The 18,820-nt window shown below is 42.1% G+C and overlaps 1 protein-coding gene across 38 annotated transcripts in view; it reads left to right on the top strand.

The window, feature by feature from the left end:
- The window catches only part of RIMS1 (regulating synaptic membrane exocytosis 1), a 355,813-nt gene that overhangs the window by 170,598 nt on the left and 166,395 nt on the right, over nt 1-18,820 (top strand). Inside the window, exon 1 of one of the 38 annotated variants that reach the window (XM_075414551.1) lies at nt 17,300-17,461. The exons of the other annotated variants lie outside the window; for them this stretch is intronic. Coding sequence (XP_075270666.1) covers nt 17,410-17,461 — 52 coding nt within the window. The 5' untranslated portion in view covers nt 17,300-17,409. Of the gene's footprint in view, nt 1-17,299; nt 17,462-18,820 lie in introns of those variants that run through there. 38 annotated transcript variants of the gene reach the window in all.

The following is an 18,820-nucleotide window of genomic DNA, read 5'->3' as shown; positions in this document are numbered from 1 at the left end:
TTTAACTGGGAGTGAGGAGAGCGTGATGGAGTTGGAGCATTGTTTGTAAAAAACCTCCTGAGGTGACATTCTGGTTTCTTTCAGTGAAGATGTCTGTTTCATTTGTAATGCCTTTCTTGCAGTACTGCGAGGAACAGTGACCCGATTTCATTTCATTCTTATGACATTACCCTTTTGGCTAGAAAATGTTAGCGACAGGGATCTTGCTGGGATCTTGGTGTTATTGGCAAGTGTGGAGTAGGGGGGTTGAGAAGGAGAAGACTTGAAGGTTAGAAGGAGAAAGGGACGCTGTGGTTTGCAGACAAATGTGTCAGTGCTTGCTTGGCTCCAGGAGGAGAGGATCTGACCCCTTCCTCCATCCTCCTCTGGTGTTTCGAGTGCTGCTTTGGGTGCTCATGCTTGGGGATGCTTCTGGGAGAAGGAGAGCATAAATTAAATCCCTGCTCCACTGATTTCTTCAAAGTGCTATAGCATTGTTGGCAAGGAGGATAGCTTGTGGGCTAAGAGAAACCACACGTGTGCAGTAGGGTGTATGAATAGAACAAAAGAAAACATCAGGAAAAGACTATAAAGAAGACGAGGCTGGTTTTAAATGGTTTTAGCTAAGCTTTTTCACTGAGATATTTTAAATCTGGAGTGTAGGCAAGTTAAGTTGTACTGTAACATCTGCTAGCACGTTTTAACATCTGTTCGTGTGGAGTGTTGGGCATAGTTTTAAAACGAGCTGAAATTGTTTAAAAATGTGAGCTTTGACTTAGTGTAAAATAAGATACCTTTGCTAGGCAGATTGTTAGTTCTTAGAAATTAGTTCCAATTTATCTTCTAGTCCTTGTGCAATAATTTAGATCTAAAACAGATTCAGATTTTGATGAAAATATAATCTGTCTCAGAATTTTGGTCAGTGCTAACATTATTCAATGCTAACAATATTCAGTGCTTTTGTGTAGCAGAAATTATTTACAGTGCTTATGGAGTTGTAAATAAACGCTTGCTAAATTAGCTTTGGGCGGTAAGATCTGTTCTGTGTACATGGAATTATGTAAAGTACATACATGCCTATGCAAATGAAATACTCTTAGCATGAGTAGGAAAAAAGTCATATTGGTGCCAAGAAATCTAACGCTTCACTGAGATATGTAGCTATATAAATGGGGATCATGGAAGATATGTGGCTGAATTCTCCATCAAAATCCTAGTAAAGCCCTTTCTGTAGTGTAGCTTAAGAAGGTTATGAACGTGCTGGAGGGAGTGCGCAGAAGAGCAGTGAGATTGACTGAGGTCTATAACACATGATATGTAAGGACAGGTGGGATGGACTGAGGTTGAATAGTCTAGGAAAGAAAGAAAAAAAAGAAAAGGAAAAACTGAAATAAAAAAAGGCAGGGAGGAAGAACTGGGATTTAAGTGGGAAAGAAGAAACAGGAGGGGGTAAGAGACTGAGTGCTTCTCTCTTCCTCTGGATGGTTAAGTTACTGCTAGGGAGGTTGAAGCTCAGTGCCAGAAACTCTGTCAACTCTGAGGACAGATAAGCAAAGTTAAGGATAATTCTAATCATTATTTCTTACTCGGTTGAAATAGAGGGTTCCTGGAAATAAAGATTGATTTAATGTACTGAAATTGCTCTATGTTAGAAATACAGCTGTTGTTCTGTGGCAGCCTCTGGGCCAAGGTGGGGAAATCTGCGGCTAAATCCACAGTACTCCTGAGTGTAACTTATCCTTTTTGTCACCATTTATGTAATCACACACAGAATGGTAGGGGTTGGAAGGGACCTCTGTGGGTCATCTAGTCCAACCCTCCTGCCGAATCAGGGTCACCTACAGTAGGTTGTAGAGGACCTTGTCCAGGCGGGTCTTGAATATCTCCAGAGAAGGAGACTCCACAGCCTCCCTGGGCAGCCTGTTCCAGTGCTCCATCACCCTGAGAGGGAAGAAATTCTTCCTCATGTTCAGATGGAACTTCCTGTGCTTCAGTTTGTGCCCATTGCCCCTTGTCCTGTCACTGGGCACCACTGAAAAGAGTTTGGCCCCATCCTCCTGACACCCACCCTTCAGATATTTGTAAGCATTTATTAGGTCCCCTCTCAGCCTTCTCTTCTTCAGGCTGAACAAGCCCAGCTCCCTCAGCCTCTACTCGTAGGAGACATGCTCCAGTCCCCTCACCATCCTCGTAGCCCTCTGCTGGACTCTCTCCAGTAACTCCTCATCTTTCTTGAATTGGAGAACCCAGAACTGGACAGAGTACTCCAGATGATATTTGATAGCCATTTCCAGTACAAATCTATGTAACAATCTGGTTTCTGAAAAGGAAAAAAGAAATGTACATTTTGACGTATCAAGAGACATGGAAGAAGAGAATGTCACAAGCTGTTAAAACTTGAGTTCTTTCTTATGTCTCTGGCAGTTGGCAAGGCATTATGTTTTATTACTATTAACATGCTCTGTCTTCTGTGTTGCTTGGTTTTTCACATATTCATTGTTTTATTAATTGTTTGTTCTTTGTTGCTTACCTTTATCCTGCACATCTAATTCATAAAATAGCAACAAATTTGTCCTAATAGTAGTTTGTCCAGTAGTGAGTATTGCCGTTACAGAAAGGGGGATACTAAAGCATGGAGGAATTAGGATCATATGTTCAAAGAAACTGAACACCTGACAAGCAGGGGAGATTTGATTTCAGGAGCTGTGAGTATTTGGACCTGCAGAGAAACCCAGGACTTCTCTAGGTTTTGCCATGGAAGACCAATTCTCAAGAACATAGAGCTGTCAGGTTTTTTTCATGCAGAAACCCTTGGAGGTAGCAGGTGGGAGCTGTGGATCATGGAGCACTTTTTAAGGGTCTAAGAGGGAGCTAAGAGCTTTTGAAAAACTTGCCCTGATTTTAGCTGCTGAGCACTTTTCAAAATGCAGCTATGCAGTGAACTGGAGTTAAAACTCAGCTAGCCTGAAACATTTCTGGTCTTGTTTAACATCTTTATCAATGATCTGGATGAGGAGTTTGAGTGCTCCTTCTGTTAGTTAGCAGATGACACCAAGCTGGGGGGGAGTGTCAATCTGCTTGAGGGTAGGAAGGCTCTGCAGAGGGATCTGGACAAAGTGGATGGATGGGCCAAGGCCAACTGTATGATGTTCAACAAGGCCAAGTGCCGGGTCCTGCACTTGGGTCACAACAACCCCAGGCAACGCTACAGGCTTTGGGAGGAGTGGCTGGAGAGCTGCCAAGCAGAAAAGGACCTTGGGGTGTTGGTGGATAGCCGGCTGAACATGAGCCGGCAGTGTGCCCAGGTGGCCAAGAAGGCCAATGGCATCCTGGCGTGTGTCAGGAATAGTGTGGCCAGCAGGAGCAGGGAGGTGATCGTGCCCCTGTACTTGGCCCTGGTGAGGCTGCACCTCGAGCACTGTGTTCAGTTTTGGGTCCCTCACTACAAGAAGGACATTGAGGTGCTGGAGCATGTCCACAGAAGGGCAACGAGGCTGGTGAGGGTTCCAGAGAGCAAGTCTTATGAGGAGTGGCTGAGGGAACTGGGGCTGTTTGATCTGGAGAAGAGCAGGCTGAGGGGGAACCTTATTGCTCTATACAGCTACCTGAAAGGAGGTTGTAGTGAGGCAGGTGTTGGTCTCTTCTCCCAGGTAACCAGTGATAGGATGAGAGGCAATGGCCTCAGGTTGCGTCAGGGGAGGATTAGACTAGATATTAGGAAAAATCTCTTTACTGGAAGAGTGGTCAGGCATTGGCACAGGCTGCCCAGGGAGGTGGTTGAGTCCCCATCCCTGGAGGTGTTTAAAAAACATTTAGATGTGGCTCTTCAGGACATTGTTTAGTAGGCACAGAGGAGGAAATTGATGAGGCCTTCTACAGGCAGCTGCAAGCAGCCTCACAGTCACAGGCCCTGGTTCTCATGGGGGACTTCAACCACCCTGACATCAGCTGGGAAGACCATACAGCTAGGCAGGCGCAATCCAGGAGGTTCCTACAGAACATCGATGATAACTTTCTGATGCAAGTGGTGGAGGAACCAACAAGGAAAGGCGCTCTGCTGGACCTTGTATTAAAAAACAAGGAGGGACTGGTGGAGGATGTGAAGGTTGGAGGTAGACTCGGCTGCAGTGACCATGAAATGGTGGAGTTCAGGATCCTGCGTGGAGGAAGCAGGGCGATAAGCAGGATCAAAACCTTGGATGACAGGAGGGCTAACTTTGCCCTCTTCAAGGAGCTACTGGCAGAAATCCCGTGGGCCAGGGCTCTCGAAGGCAGGGGGGTCCAAGAGTGCTGGTCGCTCTTTAGACGTCACTTCCTCCATGCTCAGGAGCGGTGCATCCCCCCGAGAAAGAAATCTAGAAAAGGAGGCAGGAGACCTGCATGGTTAAACAAGGAGCTTGTAGCGGAGATCAGGTGGAAGAGAAAGGTCCATGGAATGTGGAAAGAGGGACAGGCCACTTGGGAAGAGTACAGGAATGTGGTGAGAGCATGCAGGGATGCGACGAGGAAGGCCAAAGCCCACCTGGAATTGAAGCTGGCAAGCGATGTCAAAAACAACAAGAAGGGCTTCTTCAACTACATCAGCAGCAAAAGGAAGGCTAGGGACAATGTGGGGCCGCTGCTGAATGAGGCGGGTGTCCTGGTGATGGAGGATGCAGAGAAGGCAGAGCTACTGAATGCCTTCTTTGCTTCAGACTTCAGTGCCAAGGCAGGCCCTCAGGAATCCCAGGCCCCGGAGGTAAGAGAGGAAGCCTACAGAGAGGATGACTTTCCCTTGGTCGAGGAGGACTGTGTGAAGGATCGCTTAAGCGATCTGGACATCCACAAATCCATGGGCCCCGATGGAATGCACCCACGAGTGCTGAGGGAGCTGGCGGATGTCATTGCTGAGCCACTCTCCATCATCTTTGAAAGGTCCTGGAGGACAGGAGAGGTGCCCAAGGACTGGAGAAAGGCCAATGTCATTCCAATCTTCAAAAAGGGCAAGAAGGAGGACCCAGGGAACTACAGGCCGGTCAGCCTCCCCTCCATCCCGGGAAAGGTGATGGAGCAGCTTATCCTGGAGCTCATCAATAAGCAAGTGGAGGAAAAGAAGGTTATCAGGAGTAGTCAGCATGGATTCACCAAGGGGAAATCATGCCTGACCAATCTAATAGCTTTCTACGATGACATGACTGGCTGGGTAGATGAAGGGAGAGCCGTGGATGTTGTCTACCTTGACTTCAGCAAGGCTTTCGACACAGTCTCCCATGATATCCTCCTAGGGAAGCTGAGGAAGCGTGGGCTGGATGAGTGGTCGGTGAAGTGGATAGAGAACTGGCTGAATGGCAGAACTCAGAGGGTTGTCATCAGCGGCGCTGAGTCTAGTTGGAGGCTGGTAACTAGTGGTGTCCCTCAGGTGTCAGTACTGGGCCCAGCCTTATTTAACTTCTTCATCAACGACCTGGATGAAGAGTCAGAATGTACCCTCAGCGAGTTTGCTGATGACACCAAACTGGGAGGTGTGGTAGACACACTGGAAGGCTGTGCTGCCATTCAGCGTGACCTGGACAGGCTGGGAAGTTGGGCAGAGAGGAACCTGATGAGGTTCAACAAGGGCAAATGCAGGATCCTGTACCTGGGGAGGAACAACCTCATGCATCGGTACAGGCTTGGGGTGGACCTGCTGGAGAGCAGCTCTGCGAAGAGGGACCTGGGCGTCCTGGTGGACGACAGGTTAACCATGAGCCAGCAGTGTGCCCTGGCTGCCAAGAAAGCCAATGGCATCCTGGGGTGCATCAAGAAGAGTGTGACCGGTAGGTCGAGGGAGGTTCTCCTTCCCCTCTACACTGCCCTAGTGAGGCCTCATCTGGAGTACTCTGTCCAGTTCTGGGCTCCCCAGTTCAAGAAAGATGATGAGCTACTGGAGAGTGTCCAATGGAGGGCTGCGAAGATGATGAGGGGACTGGAGCATCTCTCCCGTGACGAAAGGCTGAGGGAACTGGGCTTGTTCAGCCTGAAGAAGAGAAGGCTGAGAGGGGACCTTATAAATGCTTACAAATATCCGAAGGGTGGGTGTCAGGAGGATGGGGCCAAGCTCTTTTCAGTAGTGTCCAGCGACAGGACAAGGGGCAACGGGCACAAACTGAGGCACAGGAAGTTCCGTCTGAACGTGAGGACGAATTTCTTCCCTCTGAGGGTGACGGAGCACTGGAACAGGCTGCCCAGGGAGGTTGTGGAGTCTCCTTCTCTGGAGATATTCAAGACCCGCCTGGACGTGGTCCTGTGCAGCCTACTGTAGGTGACCCTGCTTTGGCAGGAGGGTTGGACTAGATGACCCACAGAGGTCCCTTCCAACCCCTACCATTCTGTGATTCTGTGTTGGGTGGATGGCAGGACTTGATAATCTTAGAGGTATTTTCCAACCTATGATTCTATGATACTAGGGGCATGGCATTATAGCCAGAGGGTGATGCTTTCCCCCACTCTGTCCTACTATGGAGTATTTTGTATAGGCATCTGTTTTTTGTGTACCGTAACACTTATGTGAACTACTACACCGGATTTACTGTTACTGTTTTGATTTGAGAGCTTAGAGGAAAAGGTGAACTGTGAAGTATGAACCAAACTGTTTGGTAAAGCTGCGTAGCTGTGAAAGGTCTGTGCAGCATATAGAAGGATAAGTTTAGGTCTTGAGACTGAAATCCAGAACTTTGCTTTTTACCACCTGTATGGGGAAGCTGCCCCCTTTTGGGTGAAAATGGAAAGCCTATGAAAGAAAAAAGTAAAGTAATTATTGGCTTATTATAGGATAATAAATACACTTTTATTAATTTTAGAGTTAATTTTAGTTAATTATGTAGTTAACTAGGAACAAACAAGCATCTGATTCTGTTATTTCCTGAAAAAGTTCATTGTTTCCTTTTTTTAGTTACAGGGATTCAGTGTATTCATTCTGATCATCTTACTGAGTTCAAACATAGGGGTTATACCATGTGGTACTGAGTATTATTGGTTAGTATTCTGTGTTAATATTTCTCTGATACCTTTGATATATTTTTTCTTATAATAATGCACTTAATTACTGTAATACACAGGAGCTATTCCAGTTTCTTTCTTTCAGCACAACTTTGCGTAGATCGACTGGCCTATTTGAGCTTTCTAAAATCAGTGTGCTGATAAATGGCCTCTAGGAAAATCTTGTGTTGCAAAGAACGTTAATATTTATGAAATATCTGTGTTTCTTTTGACTAAATATGCATGGTTTCATCCTGTTCCTGTCCATTATGAATGTCCCCCTGAAAACTGTTTTCCCATCTTTGCTCATGTCTCTTTGTGTTGCTCTAATGCTTCCTTCCTTACTTCTTTTTCCTTCTGCACAATATATGAACTTCACAGTCAGGGACTCCCCACCTACGCTTCGGAATCACTGAAGTTGATTTTTGTCTCCATTTCATCTGTGATACCAAGCACAAGAGCTATACTTTCAGATATGCACATCTCATATGGTCTCATTGGCTATATTTACTGTAGGAGTAAATTAAAGAGCCATTCTTTGATATCTTTAGCCAAGTAACGAAACAGCGTGCATTTCCATATGATGAAGCTCTTTCACTCCTGAAGAGAAAGGCTGCAGGGAAGCTGTCTGTTAGGATTTATTCTTGGCCTGTCTCCTGCCTAGAAATAAATGGGGGAGTGCTTACTAACCCAGGGGTTGCATACTGATAGAGCAGCAAAGACAATCCACTTGGCACTGTCTGATACACTGGCATAAAGGTAGTCACTGTTTCCTATTTGTTTGTGTGCCTGTTTTCTTGCCTTGCATTTAAATTGAAAGTTCAATGGAGTCTGGGGTGTTTTTTGTGGCTGCATAGTGCCTAACTTTGTGAGCTTTCAGTGCATGCCTGAGACTCCAACTTGCCTTGGTGGTAATAAAATAGTATGCTTATATAATGCAAGGACATATTATTATTATTAGCTCCCTGGTTGGTCCGTTTGTCAGCATCCAGCAGAATTCCAGGTACTGTCAAGAGTTCTCTGGCACGCTTGCATTCTCTTGTGGCTAACTGCGAGTTGCCTCCCATGAGGAAGTAAGTTCTACCTACATTCCCGTTCTCAATGCCTATGAATTTGCTGTTAATCAGCTAAATCACCCTTTTGTTTGCCTGCTTGCTTTTCCTATCAGGTAACAAAGTGATTCATGTATGTATACTGCTGTGACTTGTAAAGATATTATGGAACTCTTTCATGTAAAAAGACCAGATTTCCAGACCTTACAGCCTTTTTCAGACTTTGGGTTGGGTTTTTTCAGTTTGAAGTTTTGTTAATGGTGTTTTTCAATTTTTTTTAATTTATTTTATTTGACTGATGGAGCCGCCACTAAAGGATGTGATGGTTTGATGGCTGTGTGTACGGGATCTTGCTGCTTTATTCATTTTTCATTAGGTACTCCCCCCACCCCCCCAAGGTTTTAAGACCTTAATATAATGGTTCTGATAACTGATCACGTTGGTCTTCTGGTCCAAGTAGATGACTCTTCTAAGGTTTTAGTTCAAAGGGAGACGGGGGTTTGTATTGGCTTGCCTCTCAGCTTGAAGACACGTAAGGACAGGGCAGAGTTTTACAGTTTTTTCAGTTTGATAGTAATTTTTGTCTTTTCTGCATTAGTTCGCTGTGAGAATAGAAAGTCTGCAAGCAGGATATGTGAAGTGCAACATGCAGCAGTGATTATTTGTTGGCTAACACATATAGTAGACAGAACCTCATGCTGCTAGTGTAAGTTGCCTCCCTCTGCAGACAGCCAACTGCTCTAAACGTTAAGTTGAATTAGGTACTTTTTGAGGTGCCCCAATGCTTGAAATCTCTGCATTTGTACACGTTTAGCTGCTTAAAAACGTCTCTCGTACTGAGAGCGCTGAGTTCCTTAGCTCATTCCTGTGACTGGCTGCAAAAAGAGTATATGAAGAGCTTTCTAACTGTTAAAGAATTTCACCCTTAGAGGTATTTTGTAAGAGACCATAAGTCCTGGAAATACTGTGATGGTGCCTGGTAAATGCATACCTACATAAATATTTTCTAGACCCTCAGTATTAAATATTTTATTACACTTTCCAACCATGAAGCAACTTCAAATAAAAAATTTTGTTTAGAATATTTTCTTTTCACATTTGCTTGCTGTCTGTAAACACAACCTTTTCTATTCTAGAAAAGCGAATATCAGCATTCTTTACTTTGTGACCTGTGCCTTTGCGGTACCTTATATGCAAGCTGGACCAAGTCTAACTTGGTCCACTGAGCAAGCTGAGAAATGTGCAGGGGCAGTGTGGCTCATCTAAACTTCCCCAGTCCAGATATGGCCGCTGAAGGGAAGGTGGGCTGGTGTTGGAATGTTAGACTGAAAAAGGTGTTTAACTTTATGCGTATTGCACGCTTCACTTGGGCCACAGCTAGAATGGGGTTGTTTTGCAATTCTGCACACAGGTCTGTAAAGAATTTAAGCATGTGTTTAACTTCCATTACATAGAGGGTTTGGTTACATGTAGGATCCTAACTTAACCTATCTGGTGTTGGTTGTGGGAACTGTGTGTGGTGGAGGAATAAGTAAAATGCTTATATTCCTTGACTGCCTCTCAGTGATATGTGTAATTTAAGACAAAATGTTTTCAGACAAGTAGTAAAGAGAAATTAAGAACATCATACATTGATTTGATTTTAACTGGCAAATATTTTTTCATTTAATTGTATACACTAATTTCTAGAATTTATGGTTCCAGTTTTGAAACCTAGTCCTCAATTTGGCAATTCTTTCCTCTGCAATATGATCTTCAGTTCTAATGAGTTCTTCTCAAAATGATTTTTGGAAAAATGTTCTATTTAAAGCAACTTGGTCATGTTGTTATACCGATTTTCTAAAGGATCTAAGTTCTCAGTATTTTTTAGTATTGCCATGGAATAGCCTTTGGCAGATCAAGGGCACACACTTCTTTTTCCTTCTAAAAATCAGTGGTGCTCTGGATTTGTTTAGCAGTTGTCCTTCACAGAGCAGAAGTGGCTTTCTGAATCAGACCTGACCTTTAAATTCACTTCTTACAGGTAAGAGTCAGTGTATATGTTGAATGGTTGGCTTTTTATTAAATTCGTTCTTTCACTAAAAATGTAAGATATCTTTTCCCTGGAAATGTAAACTCAAATATGAATGTAACTTCAACTGTAAATTCAGATGAACGATTTCTAAAACTTTTCCATTCTTATTAAAGTTTATTACCTAAATAGAATAAATAAGCTAATAATGAAAAATGTAAAAATATTTACCTGCTTTTATGGACCTATGTTAAATTTTCATGAAGTTTTATTTCATTTCTGGAGATTACTTTTATGTTATGCGCTTAAGAGCCAAGTGCCAGGAATGTATTTTTGCTGTGTTACTCGGAGAAGCAGCACCACAAGTGCCCCTCTAACCGGTTAGGCCACACGTTCTTAACTGCTACAGTGGTGCTTAACGAGCTGCTGGGTGGAGCTGCCAAATCCCGCTGCTGTCTGTCACCCTCGGCTCATGCGAGACCATTTCTCTCTCAGCAAAAAGAGAGTCTGGAAATGCAGGTATACCTTCCCTCTCCAATGGGTAACTTAAAAACCTTTTCCAGCTCTTACCTCCACATGCGTTTTTCCATAGGTGGATTTACATTGTCCCGCAGGTTCGGTGTCGGTGACAGTGTATGGAGTGTGTGCTGGGTATGGAAATGACACTGACAAGTCCAGCTCTGTGGAAGCAGTTATTCATTACACGAGTTGAGTCCTATCCTCAGGGAAAAAATAGCATAGCAAGTAACAGGTACTCTTTTTCAAGGATCATGAGCCAGATTTTCAAAAATTTTGGGAAGCTTGGAGGTACACATTCACAGATGACTCTGTGCTTCAGAAATTTTGCTGATAATTCTGGTGAAGTTGTGTATTTTCTTCCTACTTACTCAAAGCACATTTCCTTCCAACTTATTTTTTTCTCTGACCGAATGCATAAGAAACCTGTTTAGTGAGAACACACTGTTACGGGCTCCAGGAATGCTCCAGTCAAGTAGCTTCAGGAGCAGAAAGAAAAGATAGAACAGTTTGCGTGAATGCTTTCATAGTCTTTGTTTTATTGTAGTTCTGTAACATTAGTAAGATGAGATTTTTTGGAGGGACATGTATGCTTGTGAATATGTACATAGTGGTTAATATGAATTAGAATGCGTGTGCACTATTGGAAGGTGTGTGTGCGCGTTCCAGTACATTTGTTGCATTTAAATACTTCAGGTGTCATGATTATGTACTTGAAGGGCACTCTCCCAGAGTGGTGTTAGAGGTAGTGAATAGAGCTATGCGTGAATACAGAATTCTGCAGATTTTTCTTTCATTCTTTGCCTTTGTAAAGTATTTGCAAGTCAGACTGTTCTGCATTAAAGGTAATCAGCAGGTGTCACAAGAGAATAAATGCCCTTCTTAAGCAGCAGGGTACAGTCCTTGGAGTGGTCTCAGCCCTGCTCCCGAATCTCAGGTGGGAATTGCAAATCTTGGCACTGGGCTCATGTAACTTTTGGGTGGGCATGACAGACAGCTTTGCAGAGCAGGGAGCTCATGCTGTGCAAAGCAGCGCTCCCCAGCTGACTCGCTTTAACCTGTGTGCAGTTTATTCGTACAGTTCTCACCTGAATTCAGAAGAGCAAAAACCTCTGCTTAGGCGGCGAATACTAATCAGTGCCATGAGCTGAGAGCTAGTGAACAGCCAGCTTGTTCCAACTCCCCAGTCTTGGGTCTCTCAGAGGTATAATACCAGTTCTTGCCTATCGTGCTCTGGAGCTCTACCACAGCAAATTTGTGCAAGTTTACATCAAAACACATGGGATGCCAGGTAATTTGGTATTCTGTACAGTCTCAGATTTTACTTAAAATATCGTGTAAAAGTGGCTTGCACTTACAGATAAAACTCAATGTCACAAAAGCAACTCACAAATACGTATTTGAATAGACGCAGATTCTCAAAACTTTCTGGTGTTTGTTTCTGCCAATTTTTATGTAGCACACTGGACTTTATCAGCACACCCAGGTAGGTTCAGTTATCTCCCATGGGGCAGGTGTTACGGATCTGCCTGTAGCAAAGTCGTCATCCTCTTTAAGTGGACACTGTCTGTGGGAGGGCATACCTGCCCCCCTGGGAATGGGAATTGAACTGAACACTTAGGAATCAATCCGGTTGTGCTGCTGCCGGCTCTTTTCCACAGATAAGTTGCTCTGAAATCAGTTATACAAAGACTTAATTAATCTGTTCCTGTTAAATCTCACTGCTGAGGAAGTCTTAGGGAATGGCTATTCCTACAAGCCACTGAAAGGAGATACTTAGGAAGATGTTGTTTTGCCAGTGAGCAAATATTTTTTTAACAATCCAGTGTACCATTTACGTTTTGATTTCTTTTCAAACGTTTCCTTTAAAATTCTAATCTATCAGCATCCTTTTCCTTTAAAAAAAAAAGCCATGACAACAAATAATGATATTAACTTAAGGCACATTGTCAGACATCAGCTATCTGTGCTATGGTGGATCTAATCTTACTTTGACCTAGAAAATTTTTCTAAGGATTAGGAACGAATTTTCTGGCAATGCTTTAACAAACAATATGGTCACCATCAAACCCTGCATTTAGATGGGTGGTTTTATTGTCAAACCCTGCATTTAGATGCTTGATTTTATTTCTTTGGTTTGGATGGTGTATAACATTTTTAAAGTAACAGAAAATGATATTTAATAGAGGTTGACCTTTTGAAATGGTATGTATGGTACTGGTTCTCTAAATTCTAGGTATAAATCTGAAATTTTTACAATTGAAGGATCTGGTAGGAATCTGACTTGTGGGAATAACTGAAAGTTAAACTATGTCTACACAGACTTAGGCAGTAAGGAAAAGGAGAGGATGTGAATTAAGTTGCAAAGGTGTACTGAACTAGAGAAACAGAGTGAACTAGTGACATACAGATGTCTATCACCCTTGGTTGTAAACTTTTCAGACACAGCCTGCACATAGATCAGTTCAGGACATGCACTGTCTTTTGTTTTGTTATGTTTTGTAATGGGGGGGGGGAAGTTTTGGAGCAGAAAAAAGAACTTAAGGAGTTTTGGTAAGGTGATGTGGCTGACAAATAAGAAGCTGTAATGACATTGTCACTGTAAGTTGAATCTCCTATTTTTGCTGTAGCCTAAGTTTGCAGACAGTACTTTTTGTTTAGCTTCTCTTTTGGCAGAAAAACTCAAGTGCAAGTTAGATGCCTGTGGTCTCTTCCTACAGGTACTGCTGTTGAATTGATTTGAGCAATTTAGTTCTTTGAGTTCAAACCTGTACTGAGCATGGCTATCAATCAAAGCTAGTGCTGTCAGCACCACTTCATCCCAGCTTACTTTTTCACTCAAAGCACCTGGCTTTGGTTAGCAGTTGAATGGCTGAGCAAATTGTTTGAATTAAGGTTTGATTAAGACCACCTTTAGCTTTAAAAAAGTTGTAACTTCTTCCAAAGAATCTGAAAAATACTCACTCCTTTTCAGTGGGCAATACTTAACTGAAGAGAAAATGCATTTACGTTGTGTGAGTTCACGGAGAACAGAAATGCCCAGTGTCAGCCAAACTCTGCCCTTAAGCCTCTCAGAAGCAAGTGTATTTTTATTACTGAGACTTTAATTCTGGATGCATAGTCAAAGGCTACATCCAAATTTTCTGTGATCACAGAAGAGTATTTTGTGGTCTGGAGCACTGCTAGCTGAGCAAAGGAAAGCCTTGATTCCTCCCCATAAGTCTATTGTTCTGATATGTTTTAACATATCTAACATTTCACTACCAGTTGAACTTCAGACCTTTGATCATCACTTGAATCAAGTGGTTATGTCAGTTTTCCACTCACCTTCTACTTCACCACTCAATCCATGTCTCTCTGATTCGACTAGAAGGGTGTTGTGGGAGACTTGATTCAAAGCCTTGCTACAGTTACGTTAAACAACATCTCCTGCTCTCCCCTTGTCTGCAGATCCAAAAATCGTATTGGTCAGGCATGATTTGCCTTTGGTAAAGCTATGCTGATGGTTCCTCGTCACCTTCTGGGCCTTCATACTCTCAGGACTGCCTTCCAGAAGGGTTTGCTCCATAACCTTCCCAGTGACTCAAGTTAGCCTTCCCAGTCCATAGTTTCCCTTGTACTTTTCCTTGAAGTGTGACATCTGCCTCGTCCACTTACTGTGAATCTCCCACAATAGCCAGGATCTTTCAAAGTGGATCAGATAGGGCTACAGTACAAAACATTACATACAATACCTAATATTGTATCTAAGACTCCTGCAATTGTATTAGAATCTCTTCTCCATTGTAACTTGGCTTTGAGGTCTGGAGACCATAAAATGGTTCTATGCTGTTGTTAATCTCATTTCCTAAATTAAATTCTAGCTTAAAGCATAGGTTTTTTTTCCTTGAACTGCTCTTTTGGTGCTGATGAATTAAGCTTGGGACCATTCTCTGGCTTTCTGCTTTCAAAAACAGAGTTGTAAAACTTCTGTTTTAGAGGAAAGGTGCATTTTCACCCAGGCATGAAGCTGAACAGTATGTTTAATGCATGGAATTTAATCTCTTAAAAGTTGACAGCTGGTAGGGTTGGATATCTCTGTGAGATTGTTCAATCTCATTCTTTTCTAATGATCTTAAAAAGTTTTATAAATGCAGGAGTATCATACATGGATTAAGATCTAGAATAATTATTAGCAGGCAGACTATGAAGAAGCTAAAATATTATGGTCAAAATCTAAGTGTTAGATACACAGTGTAGTGTGCAGAGGATAGTGGCAGTAAAATAATCTGCAAGGGTAAAAACTTTCAGAGATTGCATAGGCAATGTTATCCAAAGCAGAGGTTGAAAGCGCGCTGTAACTTACTTATGCATTTTTACTAGGGCAATGGAATGGTATCCAGATTTCTGGTTGGTTTCTTACTGTTTTGCTACTGTTAATGGATGTATAAGTACGTAAACCAACTATCAGCATTTGATTCTCAAACTGTCAGGTGGGCCTTTGGGGCAGCTGGAAAGGCTCTATTCGATTGGGGTTAGAGGGAATGAAAACCACCCGTAGGGATGTGCAGTGCACACTGGAGTTGGTGACACTGTCCTTTTCTGCAAAATGCCCTTTCTGACCTCGGAGCGCTCTTCTGTTGCTCCTCTCTTCCCTCACTTTTCAGCAAATACTTGCAGACACCTCTACCATCTAAAGCTGAAGCTGTTATGGCTACTTAGGCAGGGCTTGGGCAGATCTTGTGGCTAGGGAGGGCAGCGGGTGAAATTGATGTTGAGGACTGCAGGCATGGAGGGGCAGAGAGAGGCTGTGTGTGTCTGGCATGTAGGGGAATGGGAGGCAGCGGGTGAAATTGATGTTGAGGACTGCAGGCATGGAGGGGCAGAGAGAGGCTGTGTGTGTCTGGCATGTAGGGGAATGGGAGACAGCGAGAGCTTTAACAGCACCATGGGGCACAAGCAACCTTTCTAAACACATTTGGGGAACAGTTTGTTATTTTTTTCACACACATGCATGCTGTGGGAATGGCAGGAACATTTGAAAAAAAAACCAGAAAACAAGCTCAATCCAGTGCAGTCTCATTAAAAGTTATGAGGTTGCAGGTAGTAAATATTTTTTCATCTGGAGTTCGGTTGTGACAAAATCCCCTGCCTTGTTTAGTGTGTGCTGCGAGGGGAGGAGAGCATTCAGGATCCAGTTGAGGTATGTTCTGAAAATGAAGGAAAGCCCTTGATTCCAGCCCTGGCAGAACAGAAGGAGGTCCTTCAAGGAGAAATGCGGAAGGGTCAGTGGGAGAGCAGATGTGCTGTGAAAGTGCCAGACACTTGGCATAGTCTGTCCCTTTTGCAAGAAATGTTCTTCAGCTTTAGGACAATGCTGAGTGCTTGTTCCCTGATCAGTAGATGTCCAGATGATCACTGTCTCTGAGTATGTGAAGCCTGGAAATTGTCCTCCTCCAAACAATCATCTACTAACAAGCACATGTCAGTGAAAAGAGCAGACGTAGACAGTTGTGTTGTCTTTCTGCTAATGCTGTGTTACTGGGGACACTGAAAGTGGGCAGTGACATGGGATGTCAGCTGTGGCTTTTGCTGCTGACTGACAGGTGAGATACCGTGTGAAAGGCACTATTCAGTACCTTGGTTTTGATCATGTGATCCTCCAGAATTACAGGGAAATAACTTGATTAAAAGTGTATTTTCATTATTACTAATAGGTCTATATATTATTGAAGATGAAAGAACTGTAAGCTCTCATTAGCTTAATTATTAATATTTTATCCCTTTTAAGCTTCTCTTTGAATGGAAATTTAAATAGGTTAGTTCATTGTGCTGCGTTCTCTCATGTTTTGGTTTCTAAACAGGCAGATTTTTTTTGTATTTCTGAAGTCCTGCAGTATCCAGATATGCTGCAGAGAAACGCATTTCTACAGAACAAGACTGTCTCTGCCAAAGACATAGTTTTAGTGTTGCATGGTTTGGATATGTTTAAATTAGATTAAATTCTTAAGAAAATTTTATTAGCTGTAATTCATCTGGCTTTCCCAAATATGCTGGTATACAGGTTCTGCTTTTCCCTTGTATCTTGATATGTAATTTGGAATGCAAAACGTTATTTCCAGTTTTTTATTTAGAATATATTTTTCTTATCTAAAAGTACATTTCCATACACATTCTATTATGTAAGAAAAGTATTAAATCATCCCATCAGTTTGAAAAAAATGGTAAATTTTTTCAAGGGCCACTGTGTTTTCAGTGTGCCAATAGTAAATCTACAGCTTGGGAAGTTTTACGTAACTTAAATCAGCCACATTTGCTTTACACGATTGCTTCATTTATGCAGTTCATTAAAACTTGTTCAGTGCACCACTGCTGAATATAAATAACTGCAGCAGTAGTATTGATTACCTAGGGTACCTGAGCTTGTTGGCTTTAAAGCACTAAGAAACTTCTTTCTTATTCTATCTGGAGAGGAAGGAGCTTTTTTTTTTTTTCCTGTCTTGTTTCCTGAGGATTATTAATTCTGGATTCCTAAAATCATCAACTCCTTTTAGAGGCTGAAACTCCTTGTCATTGCAGTGAGCGTGTATGAACTAATGCAGTAATTGATGCTTGCACTACACTGCAGAGATCTGTTTTGATGACAAGAGCTCTTGTAGCCCTGTTTGGTGTCACTGGTGGTGAATGTTTGACGCTGCAGAGTAATTTGGCTTAGAATCAGGACGCAAGGACCTTAGGGACTTTTTTAATATCGTCTCCTTCACACTGAAGTGGATTTTTGCTTGCATTACAGTCTTCCTACAGTTGCAGGCTGGAATTCAGCAACCTACTAGATGCCAGTTGTGCTTTTTTAACCATACTCGTGCTGATGCTGCTATGTTTGCTGGGTTTCTTCAGTTTCTGCTCCATACGTTGCATTCAGGGACAGGTAAACAAGTGGCTATACAGTCCTGAGGTTTTAGGTATATTTTTTAATATTTTGTATTTTTTTAGAATATATATCTTTATAAACAGATTTCTTTAACTGTACAGTTTGAGTGGAGAAGTGTCCTCTGAATGTACAGTATTAATTGTAGCAAATATTCAGCTTAAGCAGGGAATAAGGAACCATTTTGATTGTAAGTCTGTTTCGATTATGTTTTTACTTCAGAAGATCATGTGTCAAATATAATTTTGCTTTAGCGATGCTATGTGGCATGAGGTTTTGAACAAATCTATTTTGAAAGCACGTATCAAAATGTAAATGTATTTCTGAAAAGTGATAGTATTCTTATTGCCTTTAACTATTTTTCATTTTGGAGAAGTCCTAGATAAAGAATTTAGAAATTTACTTCAGGAAACAAATAATCATTCCTGTGTATTATTTCTCTTTGGCAGAAGACAATCAGTGTGTCTTTGATCCCCTGAATTGTGCTAGCAAGTTCAGAATGGAATACGATTCTGTTACTTTTATTTTTGCATCTTATTTTGGGGGGGAAAAACACATTATCAAACCCATACACATAGAACAAGAATATATTTGTTTACCGTAATATACAGTTATGGTTATAATAATATATGGGTTAATAAATGTACAGTTATGGTTTTGTATGTTATCTCTGCATCATCATACTGATGCATTGCACTTTCTGAATCAGGGAAGGACATCAGCCCTTTCCTGGGGTGGGGGATGTGTATTTGGAATAAGGAATAATATCCTCAGCTAAATCACTACAGAATAACAGGGGAAAGAGAGGAAGGATTGACGATTGCAAGTTCCTTGGGTATTATGCAGTGTGTTGAGAATAACAAAGATCTTTAAAATCTTATATCTAAGTAGTTAACACTGTCTGTAAAAGTTGGTTTTGAAAAGCAGCTTTTTACTAGATGAATTAATCCTAAAGATTGTATGATAGAATAAGTCATAAGAGGTTTTATCCTCTCAAACAGCTGTGTTAACGTATTTTAAGAAATCCATGTGTGAAATTAATTTCTTTTAGCAGTGTTTAGAGGAGAATAAGAGTATGCTGAGGGCAGAATCTGGAGAGATGTGTTGGAGGTTGAGTGGCAATCAGAACAGAGATGGAGCTGAAACAGCAGCAGAAATGTCACGAAAACAAGATGCTGCTATGGTTGGAAAAAGACAATGGTCAGCCTTAGCTCTGCATGGAGTTTAAAGGATAAGACTGGAGAAAACCTTTGCTTAAGATCAAAGTTTTGCACTCTCTCTAGCACTTAATACATTTTTTTTTTTTATATAGCTACATAAAGAAGGTAAACCCCTGTTTCTTCTTCGGGCTGCTTGCTG

The sequence above is a fragment of the Opisthocomus hoazin genome, chromosome 2, assembly GCF_030867145.1.
Source record: "Opisthocomus hoazin isolate bOpiHoa1 chromosome 2, bOpiHoa1.hap1, whole genome shotgun sequence".
Taxonomy (NCBI): Eukaryota; Metazoa; Chordata; class Aves; order Opisthocomiformes; family Opisthocomidae; genus Opisthocomus; species Opisthocomus hoazin.
This window is presented reverse-complemented; position numbering and strand designations above follow the sequence as displayed.